Raw genomic sequence first — 18,589 nt, 5'->3', positions numbered from 1 at the left:
TAAAATGTTGGGGAGTGTGGTCAACAGAAGATGACAGCAGTCCTGGAGGCCTTGAGAGCAGAAACTTAGGAGTGAAGAGAGAAAGCATTAATTTGAAGAAAGAAAAAAATGGGCCAAAGTTGCTTCTTCCTGTCTCTGTTCTCATTGTTTATAGCTCAAGCCTCAGAGAAATATCCCTCACTCCCTGGCCCATTCAGTAGGTGGGGTACTAGCTTCCCCATCTTAGAATTCTGTTCCTCCTTCCCCTTCCTCTATAAATCACAAAAAATGTGTGCCTCAACACAGCTATGTGAGCTTGGGCAAGTAATGTTCCTTCTCTGGGCCTTCATTTCTCAATCTGTAAAATGTTGATGTCTCACATTTTTTTTGCCTTACCATGCTGTCAGTAAAGGAACTAAATTGAAATCTCTGCCCAGCACTTTTGAACGGTTCCCATTTCCATCCTAGACTTGTGGTCGAAACTTTATGTTACGGTGGTTCTCAACTTTACTAGCCATAAGAAACTTATCTTCTTTAGAAATGTTCACTTATTATTTAGACGATAAAAGAAATCCAAAAACAAACCTCAGAATCAGGGCGTGGGGGTTGATGATTCATTCCCATCATGTTATCTTTTGAAAGGTTAATAGCTACCCCTGTGCTACACCATTCCTTATCTACCTGAATTCCATTTCAGACAAACAAACAAAATGATCATGAAAAAGGCAATCTGAGAGAGACACTGTCAAGACTGATGGACTCTGGTAATGAAATTATTTCAACCTCTGCTGCCCACGCAGATCTGGCAAGAACAAAAGGATGAGTGTTTGTGCAGATGCCTTGTCATAGCGGTAAGCAGCTCGGTGTCACTTGCCTCAGGCTTCCTCAGAGCCCTCCTAGAAGGAAGGACATTAGTATTCACTCTGATGAGAAGCCAGGAAATGAGATTTTTCCTAATGCCCCAAAACAATGCGGGCTTTGCAAACCCACGTGAGGCTTTCTAAGTTCTATGTGCAAGTTATCACTTCTATTTGAGGGAATAAACTATTACAGAATCTTTGAATTTAAGTACTAGAAGGACTTCTAAAGAATACCTGTGCCAATTAAGCACATTCAGTATGAAAATTCTGCTGGTTTAGTATCTCAGCCAAGGCATCAGCTAGCCTCCCTTGAATACCTCCAATGAGAGGTCCAACTGAGAGCACAGAGGTAGAAAGGGAGTTATAGGGCCCAATGTGGAGCCCAGAGGTGCTGAGTATGAGAACTGAGTGACTGTGTGGGGGTGGAGTAGCTAGGGGATCCTGTAGGATGCTGGAAGAAAGATGAAAAGTATCAAGACCACGCCTTGGATTTGGGGCATGTGGGAACAAGAACTCAATGTGGGCTTCCTCACAGGTGCATAAGCAGCATTCTAAGGAGGATGAGTGGGCTGGGCATGTAGGTTGCAGGGGATCCACCACTCCTCTGGAAAGTCCATTCTACGATTAACAATCTGGCTCCTGGACATCTTGGTCTTTCTAAATTATGTTGCAAGGACAAAAATATCAGGCTGGGGATAATGAGACTTTAAGTATCATCTTACATATGCTAGCAATTACCAGTGTGACCATAGGCAGGTAAAAAAGAAATCTAAAACTTAGACATATACCAAAGATATATTGGGTGATCTTTCAGTGCCGGACTTAACTTTCAATTTACTGGACTATTTTGCTTTACCGTAAGGCAAAGTCTCACTTAGAAATTTTGTTCAGTAGAGATGCAAATAATTTCTGTCCAGTGGAACTAATAACTCCAAAGTTTACGATTTAAAATCCTATTAAACATAAACCAGTTTTTGTATAGTTTATAAGTCTGTAAGCTATTTAATTGCCTATATATATCTGGCTTCTCAAATGCTCTTTGGGGAGGTTTTAAATCTTATTGTTTCCCCCATTAACTAATGAGTTCAATAGAATCTTTGAAACATATGCATTATAACTATTTGTATGAGAGACATGATTTTACCTTTTTGAAAATTATACTTTAAGAGACAACTCACTTCTGCCTCCAAGGATTTGCTTTCCTTATCTGATAAAAGATGCATTAGGACTAGAGGGTCTCTAAGAGCCCACTCTAAGGTATCTGAGCCACTAAGACACCTGGGACCCCATCTTTCCCAGCATTCCAACGTCTCCAGAGAAAGGGCCAGCCTAACTCTCTGGAGCCAAGAATTAGTGACTGCCAATACTGCTTCCTGCCACAACCAGCCCCAAGGCGGTGACCAAGTCACATTAGAATACTGAAGATCTCTAGCAACTCTGAGATTCTTTGGAAGTTCCCAGGAGGCAGAATACATTGTTTTGCCCAATTTCTTGCATTCCTCTGCCTCTCACTCCTTTTAACTATTCCCTACTTCCCATTACCAACTTGAGAAATTCCTGGTTCTGCATCCACAACTTTTCATTTAATCCAAAGGGTAAGGCATCACCCCTGAGTGTTTACCTACCTGATTTCCTTAAGTGGTAATCATCGGTGCCTTTGGCCACAGCTGAGCCAGCAGGGGTCAAACAGCTACTCTCTTCCCTCCCACTGAAGGGGATATGTGAGGATTTCACTCTAAAATCACTTCCAGCTCTGACATCTGATGAATATGACCTTCCAAGCCTCCAGAGGCTTCTTTCTGCCCTTTGGCCTATGGATATTTGCAGGGCATCATCCTTTAGGCTAAAAGTGCCTTGAATTCACTGAGGGTCAATCTGAGACACGTAGATGGGGCAGAGGGCAAGAAAGGTATGTCAGGAAAGGCCAGACATTGCACTTTGCCTTCCTGAAATCCATAGTTTTTGGCCCTTGGCTACAATTAATGGCCAACACATGGAAAAAAGCTTTTCCATTTCAAGGGATGACTGATTTTGTTAACAGCAGATTTTTCTGAGCTTTCTTGGGTCAGAGCTCTGTTTGCTTCAGAATCAGCACAATCATGCTGTGATTATAAAATAAATATTTTTCTGTTTTTGATCCCAGCTTAGCTGCCTGGTCTGACTGGTAATACTCACTCATGGTGTGGTGGGGCACTGCTGAATTTCTCTCCAAACATTTCTTCCTTTCAGTGACATCCCAATCCATTATTTCAGAGTCAAATTTACTTCCCCAGCTTGAGGAGGAAATGATGCTTCCAAGGCTGCTATTTCCTGGGGCCTTCACCACTCCAGAATTATGCAGCTGGATGGCAGGAGTGTTGAAGTTTAAGCCCAGTCCAGTAAATCAAACAGTACTTATTGTGCTTTGAGTGGATAACAAAGGTGTCATAGAAACAAAAATCCCAAGTACTTGGATGTGAATATCCTGGAAATCTAAAATGAACTTAGTCAATCAGTGATGCAACTGTTTGACATGGTAAGTGGGTCTTTCTGTAACAACTCCCTCCAGTTCACCACCAAGAGCTTGAGACCCTCAGGTCCAAGAAGTTTCCCCAGGAACATTGGGGACATTTGTATCTCTGAGAAGGAAAGAAACTGAGGCCAACTCCAAACAGGTTCCATATTCCTTTACAAATCCTTGAGCCTGTGCAAGACAGTACTCTCCAGGCTCACATCTCCAGCAAAAGAAAGGAGTTTGGGGAGAGGGACACCCTGCCAGGGAAAGATTCACCTTCTCACCCTGGCCATTCTTAGAATTTCTGGGAGTAATCAGTTCTCAAGTCTGGAGATCTGTGCACAGTGTGATTTATTGGTTAGATCAATACTTGTATTATTAAAATTCAACAATAACTGCAGAATTTTTAGAATTTAGAGGAACAAAATGTTATTTGGGGGAAGTAATTAATCACTGGCATTATTCAGAATTGGCAGCATATGTGGTCATAAAAAATAGACAACTTTTTATTGGTTTTATTATGAATTTGAAATTTCCTACAGTCAATGCATCCCTTGTTGCCTACACTGAGCTCTTCCTCTGTCCCCTTTTTAATATTCATCTCTAGCTAATGGACTTGAGTCTTTAAAAGACAGTGTTCATTTAGGGTTGTCTAATTGTTTATAAAGTAAAAATATCTGCACTATCTGCATTTTTACAGTTGTGACTATATCTAAATTGTGGTTGGAGGAGGAGTCAGAGAAAAGAAGACATGAGAAGACCAGGGGATGCAAAATTAAGAAGGGGAGAGAGGCATATTAGAATAAAGAAAATAAATAGGGAGAATGTAGCTAGGCATGGTGACCACACTTGTAGTCCCAGCTATTTGGGATTCTGAGGCAGGAGAATGGCTTGAGCACAGGATTTTAAGGAAAGCCTGGTCAACTAGCAGGACCTCATCTTCATAAAACAAAATTTTAAAAAGCAGGAAAAATGTGACAGAAATGAATCTTGAATATTGAATAAGTCATTATTTTAAAGTGATATTTTATACTAATTGTCATCAAAGTCATATGTGTAGATAGCTTAAGAAAAGGAGCATACTTCTATTATGTTTATTACAAAAATCAACTTTTTCTGACCCATCTCAACTTCCATTTTTCTCTCCCCAGAAGCAGTCACTTTTCTACTTTTAGCTTTTCTTCTATTGTTTAGCTCCATGTTTCTGTTTCTTGCTTTTTTTAATGTTTGATTTGATATTAATCACTGACTTCCTACCATCAAGATAAAAATTTAACTGGCTTACTCCCTCAGCCCCTAATCAAGCAAGTTTCTCTTACCTTCAAATCATAATTTTTCTAAAACTAATATTTAGTCATACTTCTTAGTATTATATCTGTTTGAATATTAGTATAGCTAAGCCATGTAGGGTACTCTGCATTTATTTTCTAATTACGATCTTTTTCTTTTAATGCCCTGGCATTAATAATTGCCTTGGTTTTTATTTTTTGTTTCTCTACTTACTTTTCTATGTTCTTATCTAATTCATCCTCAAATTTTGCTGGAAACGTAAACTTCTCTTTATACATGCAAATGCATCAGGTAACTTCCTGGTCCTTTTGGCTTTTTCTTAAAAACATCCCCTTTGGAGCCTTCTGTCAGCCTGCTTCATTATGGTTGGGTTTCTCTCTAAGCTGACTCCACAGCCAGTGTTCTGAGAGCTTTTTAGTGTCTCACACTTGGTCTTGGACAGAGAGGCAAGGACACTTTGATATTTGAAGAAATCCTCTAACATGAAAGTAGATACCAAAACAAACATGGGAAAAGTGAGCCAGAAGAGATAGTACAAGAATCAGAAAATGATACACCCAAACAAATAAAGGCAGTAATGCCTCAGAGAGATATTAGATGCTGAGAAGTCCAACACCATTATAATTCCAGTTCCTCTATATGTGACCCATTTCTGGTTGTTTTTATGTTTGCTTGTTTCTTATTTTGTTTTTCTCTCTAAAGGTTTTAAGAATAGCTTCATATTTTGGTGTCAGAAATATCATAATGATGTGACTTGGTTTAAGTCTTTGTCCGTTCATTGTATGCATGGCCCCTTGGTGAACCATTTAAATCAGACAGTTATATCCTTCAGTTCTAAGAAAGTTTTTAAATGTATTCCTTTAATAATTTTCTCTTTCTGAAGCTCCTATTGTTTGGATATTGGGCCTTCTAGTTTACCTATCCCTGTTTTCTATGTATGGGCAAATAGATGAGAATTCAGTAAGGGTATTTCTTAATGTACACAATTAAAAGAAACAAAAAAATGAATGCTCAGGAGACTGAAAGCAGTCTTCCAATTAGAAAACAAACAAATAGCAACAACAAAAGACTTCTTTTTCTGACACCTGAGCCAATTTTTAGACTTATAACTCACTGACTGAAAAGGCCAGGTGTGCAGGAGAAAGAATGCTACAAGGAACTTCCAGTTCTTCCCCAAAGTGGTATATGGCCGTGTATGTGGGTAACTGCATCTTGGGGAAAGAGGGATACTCAGACATTCTGACAACTTTTGAATTCAGGGTATAAATTGATATTGATCCCAAGGCATCTAAAACAAATCATAACCCACTGTTAGAGTGGAAGCATATGAGAGCCAGGTAATAAAAGGAATCTTAATTCAGGTCAGGCTTACAATGGGTGCATTTGTTCCATGGACCACCCGGTGGTCATTTCTCCAATTCTCACATTTATAATTGGAATGGTGCATGTGGTTTAAGCAGAACCCCTTGTTGATTTTTTAGACTATGGGTTAAGAGCTATCATAATAAGAAAACCTGAGGATCCTTCCCCCAATGTCAGCACAAACTCCAAAATATCACATCTCAGGAGTATTGGCAAGGATTAGTGCCACCTTTAAGACCTAAAAGTTCAAGACATGGTGATCTCCAGCATATTTTTATTTAATTAATTAGTCTGGCCCCTAGAAAAACCAATTCAGTCCTGGAGTATGACATTGGACTATCTCAAACAACCAAGTAGAGACCTCAATTGTAACTACTGTGCCAGTAGTGTTATTTTTGCTAAATATATGCAATAGTCTATATGAACATTGATCTGGCAAATGCATTCTTTTTCATCCAGTAGGACCAGAAGTTGTCTGTATTCTTACAGGAAGGATAATATCACCCATTTACCATTTTGTCTCAGGGTTACATTAACTCTCTCACCCTTTGTCATAATATAATCTGCAAAGCCTGAACCATCGGGACATTCTGAAGGAAATCACACTGGTCCACTCTATCAATTACATCATGTCAACAGACAATATGAATAAGAAGTGGCAAGTGTGTCAGAAGACTTGGTAAGATGCATTCACTAGAGAGTATGAGATAATCCCTATAAAGATGCTCTGCCATATCAGTAAATGTTGTAGGTATATTGCAATTTAGAGCATGCCAGGACACCACATCCAAAATAGATCAAATTGTTGTACCTTGTTGCTCCTACCACTGAAAGGAAACATAACCCCTGATAGTTGACGCTGTTCTGACCTATTTATCAAATGAAAAAGAAAGCTAAAGCTTTGAATAAGAAAGGGCTCTGCAGCTGGTCCACAATGCAATGCAAGCATCCCTGCCACATGGGCCATGTGATTTAGCAGACTCTGTAGAATTAGACTTACCTGTAGTAGGAAATGGTGCCATATAATTGTTTATAACAATCCCAACAGAAGAAATACAATTTATAGCACTTGTGTTCTGAAGCAAGGCCATGTCATTTGTATCAGAGAATTATTTCCCATCGGAAGAAAAAAAAAAAACAATTCCTGCAAGCTATATGGCCATAAAACTCCTGACCATGAGCCATCAAGAGACAATAGGGCCAGAGAACCTCATCATGGGCTAGGATCAGAAAGTCATAAGGCTGAACACTCCCAGCAGCAATCCTTCGAAATATGGAAGCAGTACATCTAGGCCAGAGAAGTACAAGTCAGGGCTAGAGAACATAAGTGAGCTGGATAAACTGGTGGTCCAAACCCATATAAACCACCAATGTTGCACTGGCCCCTCTCCCTCAGCTTACATCTGGCTATGCAGTAATGGGAATAGGGGAAGCAATGTCACTTATGACCAGCCAGCAAAAGGAGGAAAAGGTCAATCTTAGTTCACCAATGGTTTAGTTCAAAATATGACAAAAGCTAAAAAGAGAGTGGCTGCAATACAGCCCTAATGAGCGTGGCCTTGAAAGGTAGGGGAGAGAAGAAATCTTCTCAGTGGACAGAGCTTTGATTGGCGCACCTGGTCACCCACTTTATTTGAAAAGTCAAATGAAAACCAAAAAAAAGAAAAGTTAAATGTATCAGTAAGCATAAATATTGGTGGTTGAATTCATGTACAGTGGTACATGGCTTAGTTTGTTAGTTGGAGGCCTGGGAGGAGAAAGTTGAGAAGATTAGAGACAGTGAAGTTTGAAGAACAGAAACGTGAATGAATCTTTAAGGGTGGGCACAAAATGTAAAGATCTCTATATCTTATTTTAATGTCCACCAAAAAACACCCATTATGGATAGGCACTGAACAACCAAGTAGTCAAAATGTCTCGGTTGAGGATGGTAGCCTCTGTCATCAACCATTCCAATACTGGCACTTTGGGTGCATAATTGGAGTAGTCATGTGAGTGAGTATGGAGGGTATGCATAGGCCCAACAACATGAGTTTCCACTCACTAAGATTGATATAAATAATCTTGCTAGCCAGGGTCAGTGGCTCAGCCTGTAATCCCATACCTTGGGAGGCCAAGGTGAGTGGATTGCCTGAGCCCACAGGTTCGAGACCCATCTGGGCAACTTGGCGAGACCTCATCTCTACAATAAATCAAAAAGAAATAATAATAATAATCTTGCTGCTGAATGTCCAATTCGCCAAGAGTAGATGAGTCCTTAATATGGCACCATCACTTGAGTAGACAAAACAGCTACTTGATAGCAAATTATTTACATTATATCACTCCTATCATGGAGAGGGTGATGATTTATCTTGACTGAAATAAGCACATACTCCAGACATGGCTTGCATTTCTTGCTTGCAGAACTTCAACCAGTACAACTCTTCAAGGACTTATGGAGTATTTGATCCTCAAACCTAGGATTCTACATGTTACAGACTGAATTGTGGCCCCCTGCCAACAAAACTTACATGTTGAAGTGCTAACCTCTAGTATCTCAGAATGTGACCTTATTTGAAAATACGATCATTGAAGATGTAATTAGTTAACATGAGATCATACTGATGTAGGGTGGACCCCTTGTCCAATATTATTGGTATCCTTACAAAAAAGGGAAATTTGTACATAGACATGCACACAGGGAGAACACCATGTAAAAGTAAAAACAGATATCAGGGTGATGCTTTCAAAAGCCAATAGACTCCAAAGATTAACAACAAACCACCACAGGCTGGTGATAGACGTGATGAAACTGACTCTCCCAGCCCTAACAAATGAATACACCACATAATGTCACATTAGACAAAGGGACCAAATTTGTAGCAAAAGAGTTACAGCAATAGCAATAATATGACCATTGGATTTCCTGGTTTTATTAAAAGCTGCATCACCCAGAAGCTGCCAGGGAGATAGATCAATGGCAAATCAATGATTCTCAAGATGCAGCCTCGGTGCAGCTTTGAGATACTATTTTGTAAAGATGAGTCACCATCCACCAGAATGCGGTATACACCCTGAATCAAAGACCATGTCATGATACTGTGGCTGCAGTAGGAGAACCTATGGTCTGGAAATCAAGAGGTGGAAGTAGAGGTGTCCCTATCTACCATACCTCACATGAAATCAGTTGTCATTTTCTGTGCTTCACTTTGCCACAACATAAGGCCTGCAGGTCTAGAGATCCTAGATGGTGAATGATTTCACTAAGAAACACAGCAAATATCTCTTGACTAGTGATGGGTGGTCATTCAGAGGTATTTTGCCAGCAGAACAACAGGCAAGAAAAAGAGCATCTTGAACATCAGAGGGAAATAGGATTGTTATTACACAACGGAGCTGGTAAAAATATGTTTGTCACACAAGTGATTCATTAGGTCATCTCTTGGGATTTCCTTGTCCAGTTTTGACAGTAGATGGACATTGGAAGAAGCCACAGACTGAGAAGTTCCTGGTGACTAAGGGATCAAACTCCGCAGGGATAAGGATCTGGATAGCATTATCAGTTAATCTACCTCAACCAGCAGGGACGCTAGGGTAAGAAAAATAAAAAACAGATATTAGAAAAAGAAGATCATGAGTCTCTAATTGCTGTCCCAAGACCAGATACAGTGGTAGGGTCTTAGTTTATCTACTAACCTTCCTCTTGTACATTTCTACGGATAAAGAATCCTGGAGGATTTTCTCAAGATACAGTTAACTTTTTATAAAAGTAAGTAGATTTGAGCTGTGCAAGATGTGGATGGTAGTGAAGGCTGTAGTGCACCACCCAGATCACCTCCTTCAGGACTGAGACACTCATTTCCAAAACTTTTGGAAGCATTGTGTGCTAAAGGCTTATAACTAAAACTCTCCCAAAGATCTGTCTCCAGCCAACAGTAGCTGCCTCATCCGAGTTTATTCCAGAGGATCATATCCATTTCTTGTTTTGTGAATACTATACCTTCCCTTATCTAATTATCTCTCTGCTGTAGAAATAATAGCTTTTCTTTATAAATATATATGCATATTTTAACTTTTGAGTCAACTCTTTCTTCTGAGTTACTTTTTTTTTTTTAACTTTTTTTCTCTTTGCCTTTACATTAGGAGACTCTATCAAATATTTCATAATCCCTGGGCAATCTGTCCAAGGACAAACATAAGACCTTAAAAAGCTGACTGGAAACTCTGTGGGGATATTGGCATTTGATGGGTTTACTCTGGGGTTATCTGAGTTGAATAGTTCATTGTGAAACCCCACCTCCTTCAGTATATATACTTTTTTTTTCTCTTGAGATGACTAGTTCTCCCAAAAAGGAAATCTCCACTCATCTATGTAGTTGAGGGGTGGTCACTAACTTATAAGACTGGCTCCAAGTTTTGAGAATGAGCTAAGGGACTCTTGTTATTCAGTGAATAGACTTTCACAGTCTTGTCTCTGATTAATCAGTGGCCCCTCCTTCCTTATAAATTCCCTGAGCCCAGAGTCCCTATGAGTAAATGTCTTTAGAGAGGAAACCTCTGTCTTTTCCCTGGGTTGGGTGAAGAACCATTACCAGGCTACCTAGGAGAAGGGGGAAGAAACTTGTTACTAAGTCTTTGAGTCAATCCTCCTACAAAAGCCTTCCCAGTGTGTACCTTCAGAGCTACTTCAGCCTACAGTTTCAAGCTTTTCTGAAGTTGCCTTACATCTTGGTTTTCCCATACTTAACTTACATTCTAGATCATGCTACTCTGCTAAGCCGGTTACCAGCATTCTAGCTTCTAACCATTCTCCTTGCCCTTGCATATTAATGCTTCTATTTCCCTTTTGCTGTTGCTCAGTGTGGTTTCAAAAGAAATCGGAGGTAAATACATGTGATTAATTCTCTATGTTTTACCTCTACCTAGTTTATAGATGGAGAAATTAGAGCCTAGGGAAGGATAAAGACTTGCCTTAGGTCATACAGCCTAACTAGGCTATAAATAAAGTCTTCAAGTGGGTTCCCCAGGCCAATGTTCCTTATAAAAGAACCAAGAGGTTATGAAAAGAAGAGTGTAGAAATTCAGTAGAGTGGTTTGGGGAGGGATATAGGTATAAAGAGAGAGTGCTGGTGGGAGTGGCCCATGAGAAAATAAAAGAGACGGCCAGGAAAAAAAGGAATTATTTTATCTTTCGGTTTTCTGGTCTCATAAACTTCACTGCCTTCAAATTCATTCAAGATGCTTACTATCTACAGAAGCCCCTTTCTGTGTTTACTACTATCCTATTGAAAGCCAGACTCTTTACTATTGTTATTCTATACTCCATTATTTCCCAGAAATGTATAGCATTTTAAAAATTTTAAAACTCAAATTACCAATATTTTCAAATGTTTGCAGTGATTTCCCATTGCCTATGGGATAAAATACAAATCTCCAGGTTATTCAATAATCTTAAACTAGGTGGGGAGGGGGGATGAAAAAGTAGAAGGAAGAGATGGAAGCACCTTCAAAAACAGGTAGAAGTTAAAGATGACTCCTCCAAGGTGATAAGCTTGGGTGGCCAGGGGCAATTAAAACAGGAAAGTCAGAGATGCTGTTGAGCTAGTTTTAAACACGATAATATAGAGAAGGCAGCATGAATACACAGAACTACCTAACAGGCAGATGGAAACAGGGATGTAGCCTTGTATCACAAGATTGGAAAGTTCTGTGCTTCCCAATCCAGTGCTGAAAGAAGTGAGAGAATATGATAGCTCCTGGGATCACCAAATCAGAGGGAATCTCTTTGGATTGGGGACATTTGAGTGAGTTTAAGTAGAAGAGAAGGAAGAACAAGACGGGATAGAGAGGATCTATATTTTTAATGTGTAAAGTGCTTTTTTTCTGTCAAAATTGAAGTATACCTAAAATATAACTGCCTGATTTCTACTGAAATATTAATAATTATAGTAGCTTCCTATTGTTGCTGGAACAAATTACCACAGATCTAGAGCCTTAAAACAAGACAAATTTACCATCGTATAGTTCTGGAGGTCCAAAGTCCAAAATCAGAGTTGCTGAGCTAAAGCCATGTATGGAGCAGGGATAGTCCTTCCTCCAGGAGAAAATTCATTCCCTTTTGGGTTTCTAAAAGCTTACTATAATCCTTGGCTTGTAACTCCTTCCTTCAGTTTCAAAGCACATTACTGCAACCTTTGGTTTCATCATCAAATCTCCTTTTTCTGACTTTGACCCTGTTGCCTTCCTCTTATTATCTTCCACCTGGATAACACAAGATAATTTACCCATTTCAAGATCCTTAAACTAATCACACCTGCAAAGTCTATTTTTACATGTAAAGTAACATACTCATAGGTTCTTCGGATTAGGACATGCACATTATGTGGGGCAACCATTATTTAACCAACCCCACTTTCTGATTTCTCTTTATATATATTTATATTGATACCAATGAATGAGCAAGTGAAGACCTTTTAGCGATTCAACAAATATTTATTATTTGGTCCATTATGTGCTTGGTCATGTTTTAGACTATTTTCAGAGGATATCTAAGAGACCGGTGCTTATTCAACAAACTTGAGACACACTTGGTCTCAAAGTAAATTCTATGTCATATTAAAATTACAGCCAATACATTGATTACCATGAAACGTAATGACAAGGGAAGACGGCAAACTTATTTTCATCATTCTAATGAAAAGCATTTGACTATAATAAAAAAAAGAAACAGCAAAATAAATACACAGATCAACGGATCCTGGCAACAGCAGGTCCCTGACCCCTCAGACCCATCCCACTTAGCCTGCTTTGCCTCAGATAACTGGTTCCTGGCTTGGTTTTGGACGTACAGCACATCACCAATTTGAGGCGAGGATCTCCCAATCTTCAAGTAAAAGAGTGGAGATTTGGATGGTTTTGTCACACAGCTTTCTAATGCCTGCATGCAGTAGCCCAGAGCGCATGCTTCACAATTGGCCATGTCATGGGACCCTTCCAAGGGCACCTCCAGGAGCACTGGCATCTCCTTAAACTTCCTCCTGCTACCTCCATGGTATGTCTTCAGAATATGCTGTACAAGATTGTTCAGAATCCTCATTGTGCTATCCGGGAAGAATTCAGGCATCTCATATTGGGACCGAGAACACTTCTGGCACCTCTGAGCAAACAGCCGCATACGCACCTGGCCCTGGGACATACAGTGCTCGCAATACATGTGGCACAGAATCTGCACTTGGGCAGAAGCCCAACTTCGCTGGCACGAGGAACACCGGAACCTGCAATCAGAAGGAAGATGTCCATTATATTCTCAACTAATTATTAACATTAGGGAAAATGATCTTGGTCTCAGCCTCTAAGATCCCTTTAAACTTGAACAAGTTCATGTGATTTGGAATGTCCCAGTCATTGACAAACAGGAACAAGAAGGGTTATATTTTGGATAAAGCTTCTTTTTTTTTGAGTTGGAGTCTCACTCTGTCACCCAGACTGGAGTGCAGTGGCCGCTCCCGGCCACCGCAGCCTCGACCTGCTGGGCTCCGGCGATCCTTCCGCCTCAGCCTTCCGAGTAGCCGGAATTACAGGCACGCGCTACCACGCCCGGCTGATTTTTTGATTTATTGTAGAGATGAGGTCTCGCTGCCCAGGTGAGTCTCAAACCCGCAGGCTCAGGCAATCCACTCACCTCAGCCTCCCAAAGGCACGGGATTACAGGCTGAGCCACCGAGCCCAGCTGGATAAAGCTTCTTGCATGACCTGTGGTGCTCCAAGCCACATGTTATCCCTAAGTCTTCCTCTTTGCTAGTAAAACACCTCTGGATGCCTCCAAGGGAGAATAACTCCTGCCATCTGCCAGAGAAATTTATCCCTCATTTTGGTCACAGAACACTTTGATAAGGTGCCCATTTGGAGGCAAGCACTGTAATTGGTGCTTTACAATGTTATCTCAATTCATCTTTAAAGCATTTCTAGGAAACAGGCATTATTGAGCCAAATACCCAGATTAAAAACTGAGTCTTTAATATGGTACACAGCCTGCTCAAGAACACACAGGGCAAGTGGTAGAAGCATGTGTCTGACACTAGGCCATTTGAATTTAACCATGTTTGTCTACCAACTGCAACAAACACATCACCTCTAATAAGCAACATGACTAGTCTTGCACATAGAGAAGCAGACTAGGACCTGGAGCCCTAACACATGGATTGAGGGGGCCTTGGATAAAGTCCTTCCCTTCTCTGCGCCTCAATTTTTACATTCATAAAAAAATTGTTTCTCAGCATCAAATAAGACAATATATGTGAAAACACTTTATAAATTACAAAATGCTTTTCAGAAGCTGATTGATATTTTCTAAAAGTACGCTGACAGGTCCCATCTCAAAATGACTGTCAAATCAACTCATCCAAAGAGGAGAAACACCTTCCTGTTTGGGAGAGTGCCAAAATGAGGAAAGACATCATGAGTCCCTCAAAGAGCTCTGGTTGATGTAGAGAGAAACACACCATTCGCTACATTACAAAGCAGAACAACATGACTGCTCTGTGGGCCCTGGCAAGTGGTTTGAAACCTGTTCTGCAGAGCCTTAGGAGGCTTTGCTTAAACAATGGATTCCACAGCTAAAAATAAATATATCTTGTATTTGATATAATATGTAACAGATAAATATATATTACTTATAACAGTATTAGTTAAAATATATAGTACATATTTCTATATGATTATATATTATATGCATAACATATATCTTATCCCTTTATCTTATGTGAATGTAGAAGAACACTGACCCTGCCTAGGAGGACTAGGACATGCTTTTTGGAGGAAGAGGCACTTGAATGGGTCTTGAAAAAAGAGTAGGAAGGAGATGAGGAAAGGGCCTGCCAAACAGGAAGAACACCATGAACAAGGGTGTGGATGTCTGAAAATTCATGATATGGCTAATAGTCCCTAAAGAATGGAGAATGGCATACTTGAGGCAAAATGGGACAGGTAGGCAGGGTAACAGGTTAAGTGAAAAGGAGACTGAAGTCTTGTGTGCCATATAAAAAGAGAGGACTTGATTGTCCAGGTCAGCAATTCTCATCTTCCTAACACAGGCAAGGAAGCTGGTTCCTGAAACCTGAAAGCTTGTTAAAGAGAGAGATGGTCAATAAAGGGAGAGGTATTACTTAGGAACTCCAGAACTCCAGAAACTAGATTTTAGATTTAGTTTTTGCAGCATCATTCTTTCCTATTATATCCAGTAAAGCAATGTTCAAAGTGACTGCTTGATCTTAGACAATCCTTAGGGCATTAAGGGAAAGACCTAGTTCCCAGGCTTGTGCTGAACAGGGCCAGGGCTTGGAGAGCTGTTGCAGCCTGGGAATGCCAGTTAGGACTGATGGAAACTACAAGAAACTCTAGCGATAGTCTGGAACTGATAAGGTGGTGAGAGAAAAGAAGGGCAGATTTATGGAATATAGAGGCAGTCCATGTTTTCCAGAAATATTTAGGAAGGGAAACCTAGTAAGAGAAGAAACTTTCTGCAGTTAAACAAGATGGAGGCTTGGCATCTTATCAGTTAGAACCTACAGAACACAAAAGGATGGAAAGCCTGCAGGCATTTGTTCCTTTAATACACTCTCAAAGGATAAATACTGCTGACCGGATCCTCTCAACTCAGCAGGCCTATTCCTGGAGAAACCCGTACTCACCAGCCAAATGCTCTCTGTTGGTACTGCTTCCACCCCTTCGCCAGGTAATCTAGCTGAAGCTTCCCATCCAACTTCAGGGTCCAATGGACCCAGGGTTTCTCCTCTTGGATCAGTTCTTGAAATGTCTGCTCCCACATCCCAATATTTAAAACCATTCTCCTCCTTTGAGGCTCAGAGTCTGTGTTCAGTGAATTACTTTCAGTTTTGCTCGATTCCCAGGAAGAAGAAAACACAGTTTCAGTTTCTGTGTTTCAGTTCAGTTTCAGTTTCTGTGTTTGGGCATGAGCTGATTTTTAACTTTCATTGTAGATTGTTTGGATACAAGCCTTTGTTCCAAAAACAGAGAAAGCAGAATTTTGTTAGTTAACAGGCCTTGCTGAAAGAGACGTCTGAGTATAGAACTCTTGTAAATTTTGGGGTCACATAAAAGTTAGCTTTTATTTTTCCTCTCTCATCTTTATAATAGGCAAAGCACTATTTTGGACACTGGGATAAAGGAGTAGCCTGTGACTAAGAAACAGTTTCTACTCCCACAAATGCTCACATTCTGGGGGGTATGCGTTCAACACTCATAACATGAACCTAATGAATCCTCACTGCAGTCCCCTGAGGGAGGATTATTCCTGGTATTTTTTAATGTGAGCTGCACAGAGAGCTGAGGTATCTTGCCAAAATCTACCCAGTTAGTGAGTAGTAAAGGTGAGACTCGAATCTGGGTCTGTTTGACTCCAAAACTTACAATGTCTCCCCCCAGCTCACTCCCTGAAAGGAAGCTGAGAATGACATTTCAGGGCCCTGGCTGGCACATTGGAGCCAGTGTCAAAGAAACCCTCTTAAAACCCTGATCCTGGCCGGATGCAGTGGCTCAAGCCTGTAATCTCAGCACTTTGCGAGGCTGAGGTGAGAGAATTGCCTAAGCTCAGGGGTTTGAGACAAGCCTGAGGAACACAGAGAGACCTCATCTCTACGAAAAGTCAAAAAATTAGGGTGTGGTGGCACTAGCCTGTGGTTCCAGCTCCTTGGAAGGCTGAGGCGGAAGGATCACCTGAGCCCAGCAGATTGAGGCTGCAGTGCCATGAGCATGCCATTGCACTCCAGTGACAGAGTGAGTTAGCCGGGCTCGGTGGCTCAGCCTGGAATCCCGCACCTTTGGGAGGCTGAGGTGAGTGGACTGCCTGAGCCCACAGGTTTGAGACCCGCCTGGGCAACTTAGCAAGACCTCATCTCTACCATAAATCAAAAAACTAGCTGGGCGTGGTAGCGCGTGCCTATAGTTCCAGCTACTTGGAAGGCTGAGGCGGAAGTATCGCTGGAGCTCAGCAGGTCGAGGCTGCGTTGGCCGGGAGCGGCCACTTGCACTCCAGTCTGGGTGACAGAGTGAGATTCCAACTCAAAAAAAAAGACTGATTAAAAAAAAGAAAAGAAAAGAAAAAAAAAAGCCCTGACCCTGACCTGACCTAGCAATTTGGTCTAGCAAGATTGTCTGGGTCCTGGGGCAGGAGACCAACTAAATCAAGGGAATATTTGACTCTCCCATTCACTATGTAAATTATCTGAATGGGCAAGTATACAAGCAGGTGTGGGAGCCATCTTTCAGAAGGTAGCATAAAGAGAAAGTTTCCGTTCTTGGGGTGTTAGGGATTGGGACTAGAAGACCTTTAAAGATACTTCTAAATCAAAGAGTCTGAGATTCTGCAACACAAGCTTTGTCCCCTTGGGGTTTGCATTCAAATGAGGGAGCTAGGACAAGCAGGACATTTATGTCTTTGGAAGCCACCACAACTTCTGTGTCTGAGACAGGATCAGCCTAAGTTTCCTTGGGCTTTCGAGGCCTTAATGTTCCCTGTTTGGGAGCCAAAAGCACCTTCCTTCTTTTCCTCCCTTTCAGGATCTTCTGTTCTACACAACTTCTCTCAGCTTTCATAGCCTTATGAATTGAGGGCACTTATGTTTATACAGATGATATAGAAAACTCTGGGAAGCTAGATTTGGATCCACAGGAAATCAGAGTTGGAAAACCATTATATATTGACTTGTTTTCTTTCCCTTTCAATGTTTTACATAAGAAAACTGAGATGCAGAGAAATAATGTCTCCTGCCCAAGGCCACACAACAAATTAGGGCCAGTTCAGGGCATGGTTGCAAGCTCTGCTCACTGACCCCACCTATACATAGACCCTTTCCCTACCATTAGCTCTTCTACTTTTCTCGGGGTTTAGGATCACAGGTCCACTGTTTTTATCCTGTACTTTCTGAGTATGTCTTCATAGGGTTCCCTAATCCCTGCTTTTCAAATGGCTCTGTTTTGTCCAAAATGTAGCCTTGCATTTGGAATCCATTGCACTCCCTCACGTTATCCCTTTGCCTCTGCTTTTTGTGTTCCCTTTAACATACACAACTGCTTCTGGTTGGCCTGGTTCATGGCATGGGAAATGGAAAGGAGAGAGAAATTAAGGATATTATGAGTTTGAAAAAGAAACTCAAAGTGTTTTCTCTATTTTATCACTCAATAACAATCAACACAAAAGACATCAAAGAAACTCAAAGTGTTTTCTCTATTCTGTTACTCAACAACAATCAACACAAAATACTTCTATGATCAAATGTGTGTAGCATTTTCCCACCAACAAGCAAATGTGGACAAAAAGGCCAAACTCTGTAAAATATCTAAAGAGGTTTATTCTGAGCCAAAAGTGAGTGACCCAGGCCCATGGCATGGTCCCAAGAGGTCCTAAGAACATGTGCTCAAAGTGGTTGAATTACAGCTTGGTTTTCTACATTTTGGGGAGACAGAAGTTATAGGCAAAATAGAAATCAGTACCAGGTGGATTCTATATTAATTGGGCCCAGAAAAGCAGATCTCAAAGGGGTGAGTATACAAGTCATAGGTGGATTCAAAGATTTTCTGATTAGCAATTAGTAGAAGGATTTAA

The 18,589-nt window shown here is 40.8% G+C and overlaps 1 protein-coding gene across 1 annotated transcript; it reads right to left on the bottom strand.

The window, feature by feature from the left end:
• Positions 1-12,452: 12,452 nt before the first annotated feature.
• On the bottom strand, positions 12,453-15,811 carry RTP4 (receptor transporter protein 4). Its single transcript, XM_008056377.1, has 2 exons — positions 15,657-15,811; positions 12,453-13,241 (listed from the first exon to the last, which is right to left on the bottom strand). The coding sequence occupies exons 1-2, from the start codon at positions 15,809-15,811 to the stop codon at positions 12,653-12,655; spliced, it is 744 nt and encodes a 247-aa protein (XP_008054568.1). The 3' UTR covers positions 12,453-12,652.
• Between the last annotated feature and the right edge of the window lie 2,778 nt (positions 15,812-18,589).

Source organism: Carlito syrichta, unplaced genomic scaffold (assembly GCF_000164805.1).
Source record: "Carlito syrichta isolate Samal-C Ts95f unplaced genomic scaffold, Tarsius_syrichta-2.0.1 Scaffold302333, whole genome shotgun sequence".
Classification (NCBI taxonomy): Eukaryota; Metazoa; Chordata; class Mammalia; order Primates; family Tarsiidae; genus Carlito; species Carlito syrichta.
Note: the sequence above shows the minus strand (reverse complement) of the source record. Positions and strands in the feature narration are given on the sequence as shown.

Bases quoted from the DNA above. Each gene is read 5' to 3' on its own strand.
- RTP4 (XM_008056377.1), bottom strand. From the start codon at position 15,811: ATGGTTTTAAATATTGGGATGTGGGAGCAGACATTTCAAGAACTGATC. The intron at 13,242-15,656 runs GTGAGTACGGGT...TTCTGATTGCAG, and splicing joins CAACAGAGAGCATTTGGCTG to GTTCCGGTGTTCCTCGTGCC.